This window comes from Rousettus aegyptiacus, unplaced genomic scaffold (assembly GCF_014176215.1).
Source record: "Rousettus aegyptiacus isolate mRouAeg1 unplaced genomic scaffold, mRouAeg1.p scaffold_m13_p_13, whole genome shotgun sequence".
In the NCBI taxonomy this organism is placed as follows: domain Eukaryota; kingdom Metazoa; phylum Chordata; class Mammalia; order Chiroptera; family Pteropodidae; genus Rousettus; species Rousettus aegyptiacus.
The window spans coordinates 77,439,743-77,452,116 of record NW_023416288.1 but is presented as its reverse complement, the minus strand read 5'-3'; the positions used below and the strand labels follow the sequence as shown (position 1 = coordinate 77,452,116).

The window sequence follows — 12,374 nt, the reverse complement described above, 5'->3', positions numbered from 1 at the left end:
CGTTTTATTTAGTATGTGAACAGAAACTACAGGAATGTAGATTGTAGTGGCTGAGGCCTATGCTGCAATGAACCACCAGCAATAGGTAAAGATACTCTATCAAATGATTCCTTATCTTCTAACAGAGAGGACGTATACATACTGCTACCTCTTTATTTACTACAGAAGAGACTAGCTAGTAAGTTGTATTAGGGATAAGTATGACCATTACAAATTCTCTGGTAAAGTGTTTTCAATACTCAGAGAATGATCACATTCTAGCTGAGTCACATGAATAAAGAGGGTCATAAGAAGCTACTAGAGGTGGTTCTTCGATTGATCCATGGTTAGAACATAGATTTAAGGATCACCTATGCCTTTAAATTCTAAATCTCTTTCTGGATATCCTCCGAATTACAGGGATGCAAAGGCCATATCACAGGAAATTCCCCAGGAAGGCCGTATTCCAAGCCACTCACTTGAGGTTGGCTTAGATCTGGACCAGTTTAGGGAAGAAGAAAAAGAAGCTTATAATTTCTAAAGCAATTCCCTCTTGCCAACTGTAGTTTTGAAGTTCCAGGTAGCGTAAGACCTCAGCAGACTATCTGCTACTCAGCAAGCTTCCCCAAATAATTTAAACACTTGTACTATAAGCCATCAATCTGGGCATCACGGCATTACCACAGATAGAACAGTAACAGTGTTCCAAAGCCAGAGAAAAAAAGGTAACTGACCATGGTATATAAATTGTGAAAATAAGGGGGACAGGATAATATGTATATTTTAAATAGCAAATTAAGATTAGATTTTTCCGACATTACTTTTCTTAGTGATTTTTGTCTCCTTACCAGCATTATGTATCTTCACATAAGATCTTTTAAATTGAACTCCTTTTAAATTTGAAATTCTTTTGCTATTTTTCTGATACAATTCCTATATCTCCTTCAAGACATAGTGAAAGACCCACTTCCATAAAGTCTAATCTCTATTTACAATTTATTTTCACATTCTTAAATTTATATCATACTTACCACAGTATTGAACACTCTATTTTATGTTTTCTATCATCCCTGAAAGTCAAAAGACCCAAGACACCATTCTTTATTGTAAACTCCACACACAAAGCCCAGGAAAACACTGGGCAGAGGACAGATACTTTAATGTATATGGCCCCAAAACTTTAGGTAACATACATGAATGACCTAGCTGGATGGGAGAACAAAGTTCGTGAAAATTATGATGACTAGTTTTCTAAAACATTTCAAGGGTCTATAAAGCATATGAAATCTAAAACCTATGGTCTTCTTACAAATTAGATATCTAGAGTCTCAAGAAAATATTTAAATTAATATAAATGTACCGTAATAGTTAATTTTTAAATCTTTTTTTATTTAAAAATGTTTTTAAATGTTTTTTTAAAGGCATGTTGAATTATGTGGAGAAATTACACAAATTAAGGCTAATAAGTTCTATTGAAAGAGGAATATTTAAGATTATTTTTTATACTATATATATCAAATTCTAGGCAACATTTAGAATACGGTCATCTTTAGCAGTTAAAATTCAGAAATGAAAATATTTTGCACGTTTTCAAAAATGGTTAAACACAAAACAATGAAATACTTCTAAGTGTACAAAAATATTTAATGTATACTAAAGCAATAGCTTTTCCAAATATTTCCAAATGCCTAGTTTTTGTCAGAAGAAAAATAAGAACTAGGTAAAGACTGAGAAAAAACACTCAACTGTAAAACTGGATCCAGAATGTTCAATTTTAAAACATTAATATAATCTCAAAATTGCGGAAATATTTGAGAAGTAAATATTCAGACTGATAAATATTTTCAATAAAACAAAGTACCATCCTGACATTTTTCTTTCCATTCAGTGAAATACCAACACAGCAGAGATCAAAGACTTTCTACCCTCAGTGACAGATTCCAACACTTTGCCCCTAGACATTGCCAGGAATTCAAAAGATTGAGGCGATTGGGGGTAAGATGTGGTTATGGTTTTCCTCACCTTAGAGACTGAAAAGCAGCACCGTAGTCCTCCCACCCCAAAACAACAAGCACTGCCTCATAGATGTGTCCCTAATCTGATAGGTGACTCAGCCTCCTATCTGGTCTAGACAGATAAAATGCAAAGCAGATGCTCAGAGCAAGATCCCGCTAAGTATTTGTGGGTTCTGGACAATTCCATTCAAAATTTAGAAAGTTACTACCTTTATTTAAAAAGTACCTTCTAAGAAATGAAAAATCATACAAAAGGATAATACCTAAACTAGCTCCAAAATACTTCATTTTTCCAACAACACAAAGTCTGTATTTATTTCTTTCAGACTATAATTCATTTTTGAGAAAAATATGGAGAAGTTTCAGCTAACTACATTCATCATACACATCGATGTCACATCTCCTTCAGAATCTACTGCAAAAACACTTACGAAGCCTATTTTAAAAACCTGGGACCTATTTTTAACACCTATCCAGTTTCTGAGGTCGAAAATTCAGGAATCATTCTTGATTCCTCAGATCTAATCTATTAACAACTCTGTCAACTCTACAACCAAAATATCCTAAATCCAACCACTTCCCACAATTTCAAGGAAACCTCAGCCACTATTTTCTTTCAGCGCAAGCCACTATTATCTTTTTCCTGATATCACCGCAGTAGTCTCTTAACTAGTTTCTTCGCACCCATCTCTAGCCTCCCTCCCCACCTTCTTTTAATTTAAAGCTTTTCTAAAGCATAAAATCAGATCATAACATCTATTTACTTAAAATGTGTCCAGTGGTTTCCCATTCCAAATAAATAAAATTTAAACTTTACTTAAGTAAAGTTTGATAAGACTATACCCCTGAATATCTTTCCTTCTATTTTTACACTGGGCAGCTTTTTGACCCTTAAACTTTCCAAGTCTGTTGCAAAGTTATTGAGGTGCTAAGTTCCTTCTACTTAGACTATCCCTTGCCTAAGTTCTCATTAAGTTATCCCTTTCTCATCACTCAGGTCTTAGCACAATTTTACTTCCTCAAAGAGGTCTATCCTAACTGCCTTAGTTAAAATTACTCCAGCAGCTGCACCAACGCCTATAGTGACCCTATAGTATTTTATTTGCTTTGCAGCACTTAATATTTTAAATTGTCTACCTTTTCTTACCACCATGTAAATGAGACCAGGGACTTGGTCTGTCTTTCATAGCTGTAACCCTAATACCTAAACACCTAGGTCAGTGTTGGCATATAGTAAGCACTTAATATTTTTAACCAACTGACTTATGCCATAACTAAACAACAATAAACAATTTTTTTCTCATGTCCTTTCCCCCTATCTTCACTTTCACTTTCCTCCTTTTGATATTTTCCAAGAAAAATAACATGTAAATTTCTATCTCATAACATTGCTACAGAGAAATAAAAGCAATTTTTTTTTCCAGTTGATGTCATCTTACAATTATTGGTCTGTTCTTACTACATATGCAAATTCAGAAGTCCTATAAGTACCTGTATCTTAACACATCCAAAAGGAAATTTATTATCTTTTAGCAAAAAACTTGCTTGTTTTCTAGCTCTATAAACAGCATCACTGTTTATAGCGGACACTGTTAGCTGTCTTCTAAAATATTTTCTTCGTTTCTTTGATGGTAGCTGCCCACCTACACGACATTTCTCACCCTCACTGCAGTTATGTGTCGTCACATGACCAAATTATCAGAATAGAACATGAGCGTATGTGATAGGCACCATTTCTAGGTCTGGCTAATAACGGCCCCCTCTCTTCTAGCTTCTAGCTGAAAGAGATGGCAACAGCCTTGGAAGGCATGTGAAGAAGGAGGCAGATCTTCCAACCTGGAACCCTGAACAACTATATGAAGTAGAGTCACCACTTGACCTAATGACATGGTTAAATATTCTTCTTAATTACACACCAAGGTAAGCAACAAACATTCCAAATTATAAAGTGAGAAATATATGTAAACTTATTTTTTAAGACACTAAAATTTGATTTCTCTTTGTTATAACAGTTTAGCTTATCCTAACTAATAAACCATTTAACCAGTTGGTTAAGAAGAAATCTTACAGTAGGGGTAGAGCCTAACAACGCATATTCAACCATCAAGTTCTAACAATTCTACATCTTATGATACAACTCATCTTCATCTTTCCACCATCTAAACCCATTCCCTAGTTCTAGCCATAACCATACTACTTAGGTTCACTGCAACAGTTTTCTGATTGCCCTTGCTTCCAGTCTTACTAGGTCAATCCATTTTCTGAGTGCATTAAAAATTGTAGTATAAAATGTCAATGTGTTACACCTTTACTACACTGTTGCCTTCTAGAAAATATCCATACAAGGGCTATAAAATTCTTTATTGCTATTTGGTTCTTGTTCCAACCACACTGAACCATTAGCTCTCTGAGAAGGCTGAGTAAGTGTTCATTTTCTAGAGCAAGAAGTAAAGCCAGGAAGAGAGCAGAACTAGCCTAAAAACTTTAAGATTATAATGCTGTAATTATGTTTTAAATGTTCTTAACAAACAATTAAAATCATTTTAATGAACTAGATTTTAATAAACTATTTAAAGTTGATACTGACGAGAGACAATGAAAATGACTGTTTTATTAAAGTCAAGAAAAAACATTTGATGATTTATTCCAAAGTTCTACAAAACAGGTGCCACACCTCACTTCACACTTTAGTGTTTAATGAGAAAGAGGCAAACATTGAGAAAGTATGCAGACAAAAGGATTTTAATCATCAACACAAATTCCAAGGCAAGCGGCGTTAGCAGAGACTAAGGCTAGTTTTACATTACCCAATTTATAATTATTTATAGTATTATTAAAAAAAATTCTACATTATGATTAGGATGCTGTGTTTACAAATGTAAAGACAAAAGTAAAAGGCACTGAAACTATGTTTTCATATAAGAACAGTTAAATCTGGCAAAACTAAAGTACTATTATAACATGAAAATACATCATCCAAAGTCTGACAATGAAAATCCAGAATCCCCAAAAATGAACATTTCAAATTTTATCTACTAGGTTTGACTACCCATTGTCGACATTCTAAAAATAGTCTCTTTTTAGATCACAAAGAGAAAGACAAACTGATACGACACATGTACAATGCCTTATTTTTTCTCTCATGGATTTTTAAGAAAATTACATTCTTAAGGGATGTCCACCCAGTCTTTTCACAAAAAACAAATTCACTCTTATTGAAAAAGAAACAGGACTGATAAACATGTGGTCAGGTTTTTAAGTGTTACGAAATAAATTAATACACTTTATAAAAGAATACCTAAAAATAGAAAATAAACCATCCCAATTTACTCCCATTAAGTTAAATTCCAAACAATAAATTCCATAACCTAGCAAAACACACACAAAAAACCCCTCTGCCATCAAATTAGAAAAACAAAATTGGAATACCAATAAGCTGTTATTCTTAGATGACTAGAAACTAAACCTTGTGAAGATCCCGGAATAACAGTCTAAATGGTAAATATTCTGAACTGCAATTTCTACTAAATATCTTCATCTACAAATCTCATTAATAGTTTTTATAAAGAAAACAGAAACTATTTCTTGGGAATTGTTTGGGAAGTAATACCTAAAAAAAAAAAAATTGTTTTTTTAAACCATCTACTTTAATGTGGCTAACAAAACATTAAAATGTAAAGTTTTATTAACAAAACTTTCGTGTGAAACCACAGGTCATTTTAAATATTTGATGCCATCAAAATATTTCTCATTTATAAGACTTCTCATTTAGATATTCAAGAAACTTTAAGGGAAATTCAGAAATGAAAACATTACACTTGCTAACCTGCTGAAGACTAAAAAAGCATGTCATTTGGCAAAAATAAAATACAATATTTGAAGAGCAAGATTGCAAAGATAGTGAAATTTAGTAGACTATCTGCTACAAAAGAATTCTAAAAAACTGCTGCCGGCCTAACAGTATCTCCAAAGCAGACTTTAGAGGCTCCTAGAACTCTCCACCTGGAAGATACTTTTAGGCAATCAAGGTCAGATCCAGAGTACCAGGGAAGCATTCCAGTATAATGAAAATAGCCTTCCTGTCAAAAGATCCAAACTGAATTCTTACTTAGTTCTGCCACTTATTCTGTGATCTTGGAAATATACTTTTCTAAACTTCAGTTTCTTCATCTTTAAAATGTGCAAATGAATGATATGCACAATACAATGTCGTCCCCACCTCAGAGGACTACTTTCTCTTAAAATAATTCTATGAAAGAAAACTATATATAATATAGTACCATGCTGGTTAAATCTGAAACTCTGAGCTAGGCACTACACTAACTAAGCATTAACAAATGGTTGGGCCAAAGGGGCACCCAACCATGGTTGTAGCTGTTTAGAGCCTTAAATTCTGGTGGCAATACAGATGTATATTTATAACAAGATACTCTTAAGTACTCTTGACACATAAACGAAGATGAGCCCAATGCTGCCTGTGGGATTCAGGACCAATTTCACAGGAAGTAATGCCTGAACTGCACACTGAAGGAAAAAAAAACAAAAAACAAATCTGTCAGACAGAGGTAATGGGAAGTATAATTCCTTACACAAGACAACAACTTATGTACCTTCACAAAGGTAGTCAAGAGCTCAGCTTGTTTAGGAAACTGCAAATAGTTCAAAATTGCTATTATTTAGGGGGTGAGGGATGGTAGTTAAGAATGGCAAGAGAAAAGAATGTTAGGGAGAAAGACCAGAGGCAAGAAAACCAACCACTCTGTATGTGAGAGTGACTGGATACCTTGAACCAAAGTGGGGAATAAAAGAAAAGGAACAGACTTTTCTGGGGAATGTGAAGATAGGTTTTTTTAAACAATATGTTTAATTTAAGGTACCTATATCATCTATATGTTCAGTAAATACACAGGTTTAGAGATCAGAAAAAAAGATCAAGGCTTGAAATTCAAATTTGTGTCATCAGCATTAAGGGAATTGATGCGATTCCCCCATGTGAGGAGGGATAACACTGTACCATAGAGAATTTAACTGCTTTTTCTATTTTATATGCTCAAAATGTAACCTACTCCATTAGGGCCAAAGGAGGTACAATTTAATCTTGATCATACAGCTAAATCAGTGATCTTAAATAAGAATTCCATTCCTGAAGTTTGTTTAGTCACATTACTTATTGTTATTCATGTTGTGGGTGATCTTTCTATTACCATGGTTCTAATATTGTCCAGGATTTCCCAGAACATCCTCTGTATTACCTAGAATCCCCAAAGCTCCCTGCACTAATCTATACCAGAAGGGTCCTTCAGATCAGAATAAACTTTTCTGGATCAAAATTAATGAAACAGTTACTATGAATGTATTTAATGTTTTAGGGAAGGAGTCTGCACCCCCTCGGGCAACAGACTAGAACCAGTCCATGGCCTGTGAGGAACTGGGCCGCACAGCAGAAGATGAGTGGCGGGTGAGAAAGTGAAGCTTCATCTGTATTTGCAGCTGCTCTCCAGCATTAGCATCACAACCTCGGCTCCACCTTAAATCAGCAGGCATTAGATTCTCATTAGGAGCACCGGTCCCTGGTGCCAAAAAGGTTAGGGACCGCTGTTTTAGGGCATATAAAATACACAAGTTTAAAATACAGTCCCTGTCTTTAACTAAAATTCTAGCTTGAGTAAAAACACAAGAATACAGTAAGGAGAAGATAATTTTATCCTTAATATAATCCCACCTAGTTCTTGGGCAAGTAGCAAGAGGTAATACTTCTCTCCCTCCCCCATTAACACCTACACATGTAGGTAGCTTTGGGATTTAGTTTTGCTTTTAATGGCAATTTTATGAAAAGCCACTAGATGGCGATACTACCTTCAAAAAATGTTTTAAAGGCTTATTTTGATCAGTTAATTTTTAGAACCATGAAAGATGTTTTTCAATACTTTATAAATAAGAACTTTAGAGACTTTAAATCCTTTATCTTAAAGTTGAGAATAATGAGGTTTAAAGAGATTAAGTGACCTGCCCAATATTCCACACTCATAGTTAATGGCAATGCCAGGACAAGAGCCAAAGTTTCTCAATTTAGGCCTAAGGGTTTTCTGCTCCTTGCATTAAAAAAAGTAAATGTTCTAAGTTATAGTTTCTTCTCCAGAAAATGAAATTAATTTAAACTTATATGGAAAGCATATACTTTTTCATATAGGAGAATCACATAAGAGAAAAAGATACTCTATCATTTGGAAAAGCACTGGAGCAGCAACTTGGTAAAATGAAAACTCTAACGAGGATGTATTATTGTGGCTAAAGTCTCAGGAAAAGTTGCCTTCACACAGCTACTGAAAAAAAAAAATGAACTAGGTAATGCAGAAATGGGGCAAAAACCTCTTTTCTTAAGTTCTATATTTCCCCAGTGTCAAATGGAACAAAGTACCAATACTGATGATTCAAAATGTGAAAATGATTCTTCGAGTTTCAAGGAATCATTTTCCCTCCAATTTTAATCCATTAGTTCTCATTTCTTATAATACACATGACATATGATCAATATTGGTTACATCCCTTCAATGTTCAGTTCCTCCACACTAGCTTGTAACTCCATCCATTTTTCTCAAATCCAAAAAGATATTTAAAATCAAATGAGTGAGAGATGTGGAAAATGCTATTAGAGTGGTAAGATGAAATCTGCTCTTTTTGAATCAAATAAACACTGCAGTAATTTATTGGACACTTCGGTTATTCTGTCCATAGCTAATTACTTACAAAATACTTTAAAGTGACTTACCGTTTGGATGGGTATGTTATGGTAAAGCCCTACATTTCTTTCTGCTTATTATTACAAAGAACTATACAGAAAATTCATTTGCTGTATGTTTATCTCAAGAAATACCTAGAAATTTTGGGACAATACAGCAAATCAGTTAAAGGCAGTTTTCAGTATGTTAGAAATCACTGTTATTAAAATTTACTAGAACAATATATGTATTTCTATTAAAGTAAGCCTACTTCTCTGATTTTAAAGAAACTCAAACTATTCAAATCTGAAAAAGAAAAGTTTCAAAGGAGTACATAAAACCCTGAAGGGTAGGATATCTGCTTGTAAAACAAAATGATGATACACCAAGTTTTTGTCTTACAAATTTGATTAAGCATAAAAATTCAGTATACATTACCTAAAAATGCAAAGTTATGGGATTTTAAATTTCATATTTCTCTAAGCTCAAAATTCCTGTATCAATTCAATATGGCAACAAGGACTGTGGCTCAGTGAACATAGTACACCCCTAGTACTTCATTAAAACCCAACATTCCATTTCAAAAGGTTTGATAGATAAAACTTGGCTTTACAGCCAGTTTTTCTGGAACACGTTTATTCCAATGTGAACAAATATCTGTATAAAAGGAATCTGAAATGGGAAATGCTAATTTAGCTATTCTCTATCTCCACTGAAACCTAACATGAAAACAAGAAAAAGAGGATTTTATTCAAGCAAAGCAGACACATACTTAGTATTAAGGATGATCTAACTACAATCTAAAAAATTCAAAAAGGGGATTTTTTCAACTAACCAGAAACTGGCCAAGTTCAGTGAAAGTAAACACTTATTTCTAAGAATTCCAATTAATTGATATTTCATTATATTAAATATGGTGACAGTAAAGGAATTACAGAGTTGCCATACATAAAAATGTCAGAATTAAATATATAAATAATAATTTAAAAATTATTTTTAAAAATATAAAGAAGAAATGCTGACAGGAAAGGAATAGGCTAAACTAAAACTTTATTTAAACTCAACTAATTCCAGTTTATTTACATAAAATCCACTACTTCACAAAAATATTTTATTTTGAAATTACATATTAGTTTTAATAAGACAAGTCATATATTTCACTATCACCAGGCGCAAAATAAGCCAAAGTCAGATACACATGCCAACTTTACCAAGAGAACCTCCGCACAGAAGTTATATACTGAACTTTCTCACAAGTTTAAAAAAAAAGATTTTAAGGAGCTTAAAACATAGACACACACACACACACGACTGTGTATATAATTAATTTTTTAAAAAAGAAGTCCAAAATAATAATTAAAACAGTTTATAAGTTCAAACATGCAATATCAAAAAGCACGTACTAAGGTTTTACAATGTCTCGACCTGCATTAGAAATTTAAGTATAAATTTCTAAAAAAAATTCCCAAATTCACTTAAGTGACATTTAAAATAGCACATTTGAAAGAAATTACATTTACCTCTAAGTGTTAAAAACGATTATTTTTAAATTGAGATAAAGTTTTGAAATTAAAATTAAAAACTTGAAATTAAAATAGTACCCAATTATGGTACAAAACTTTATTATTACATTCGTTTAATCATGAAAAGTAAATTTCTCTTTCCTTACAAAATGCACTATCAGTAAGGTGTTCTTCCTATAGCTGCTAAAGCTGGTCTCTAATGTCTACAATATCCATTTGAAAGTACTCTTACCTTTCTTCTGAGCTATATAATCGAGCAAGTCCAAAATCTGCAAGTTTTATCTGCCCTCTGGTGGAAGTAAAACAAAATGAACAAATAATATTAGTCTACTTTGAATTGATCATACACATTCATATTCTATTCCCAGAAATATACTTAAATAAACTTTGACTTTGATCGCACTGCAGTGCCCACAGTCCTATAAGTGAAGGCTATAAGAGAAGGCTAGTAGAAAAGCTCAGGATGAAATAAGGTAAAAAATTAGTACTTTTCTTTGGATAATTTCAGCTATTATACTACTAGCACTATTTTCATAATTATTATTATTATAGTAGTACTAGTGTAACAGTATTTCAGTACTATTTAGTTCCTATTTAGAAAAGTACACTTCAATGAAAATAAACAAAATGAGATAACTTCCACTATTTAGTAATAAGACAAATAGGTTGTTCATGTCACTAATGTTCAAGAACTAAATCACATTGTTTTAAATTTATGTTTAATTTTCTAGTTCTTAGAGAGACTAGGTACATAGAACACTTTATACTAACTAAAATCAGGACCAGGCATTATTTAACAAATAATACCAATTACAATAGAATTATCAGAGTTAGGTTATGCTGCCAGTAAAATACTCAACATAAGTTTCATACATATGTATGTATGTATAATTGTGTATATATATGTGTGTGTATACACACTTCTAAAAGTTCAGTTTTTAAAAAACTGTAAATTAAAAAAATTTAAAATCAATTCTGACACTATACTAAAATATTACAAGATCCATTCATATTATCTGAAAGAATACCAAAAAAAGAAAGTCAACTAAGTATTTTATGTACAGTAACAACTATTATTGGAAATTAATTAAAGTACAGTTAACAGAACTTCAGAAATACCCCAAGCTGTAATATTGTTGATTATGTTAAAATAGTTTGAGGAATGAAATACAGTTGACCATTGAACAACATGGGTTAGAACTGCGTGGATTCATCCACATGCAGATTTTTTTCAATAAACACTATAAATGTATCTTCTCATAATTTTCTTAAAATTTTTTCCTCTAGCTTACTTTATTCTAAGAATACAGTATATTATACATATAACATATAAAATGCTGTGTTCGTCAACTATTTATGTTGTCAGTAAGGCTTCCATTTGACAGGAAGCTAATATAGTTAAGGTTTTAGAAAATCAAAAGTTATATACAGATTTTCAACTATGTGGGTCGGGGGGTGAGGTGGCACGCCTAACCCCAGAGTCAGCCAAGGGTCAACTGTAAATTATAAATCCTTTTAATAAAATCAAAGTATACATTATATAATACTAATGTCAAACTCATATATATATACATATATATCAAACTCATACCTATTATTTAGAAGAATATTTGAACATTTAATATCTCTATGCAAAAAGTTCTTCTTATGACAATAATCCAGACCTTCCATGAGCTGCCTCATAAATGACTTTATGTGATTTTCATTAAAATGAACCAAGCCTGATTCCAATAGTCCCATCAGATCATGGTCCATATATTCAAACACCAGATAAAATGCACCTAAGAACAAGAATAATTAAAACATTGAAGATTTTTATTCTTACAATTCTTCTATAGGTTCAAAATTTTCTTAATTAAAATACTTGAAAAGAAGTACTATGTTGCCACTTTAATAATATTCATCTTTCTGAATTTAATAGCAGGTAAATATATCCCAAGGACACATTTAACGCAATTTGCTTCTCATAAATGAAACTCTTACGATATAAAATCAAACTTGAAATTGCTGATTTCTACATTGCATAGTTTCTGGGTGTGATTAATGTAAATTAAATTCTTAACTGTTTTGAATATCAAACAAACTCACAGGAAAAGCTGAGTAAAATCAATATAGTTCATCAAAGAAAATGTAAAGGT

At 32.4% G+C, this 12,374-nt stretch overlaps 1 protein-coding gene and 1 long non-coding RNA gene across 3 annotated transcripts in view; one reads left to right on the top strand and one right to left on the bottom strand.

Moving 5' to 3' along the window:
- The window catches only part of CDK13 (cyclin dependent kinase 13), an 86,632-nt gene that overhangs the window by 19,047 nt on the left and 55,211 nt on the right, over positions 1-12,374 (bottom strand). For both annotated transcript variants that reach the window (XM_016148530.2, XM_016148531.2), the window contains exons 6-7: positions 11,828-12,017; positions 10,469-10,525 (exon numbers count right to left, since the gene is read on the bottom strand). In XM_016148530.2, the coding sequence (XP_016004016.1) occupies positions 10,469-10,525; positions 11,828-12,017 (247 nt within the window). The remainder of the gene's footprint in view (positions 1-10,468; positions 10,526-11,827; positions 12,018-12,374) is intronic.
- Positions 3,747-8,706, top strand: LOC118610787. Its single transcript, XR_004954079.1, has 2 exons — positions 3,747-3,914; positions 7,364-8,706. It is a non-coding gene; the product is annotated as an uncharacterized LOC118610787 (long non-coding RNA).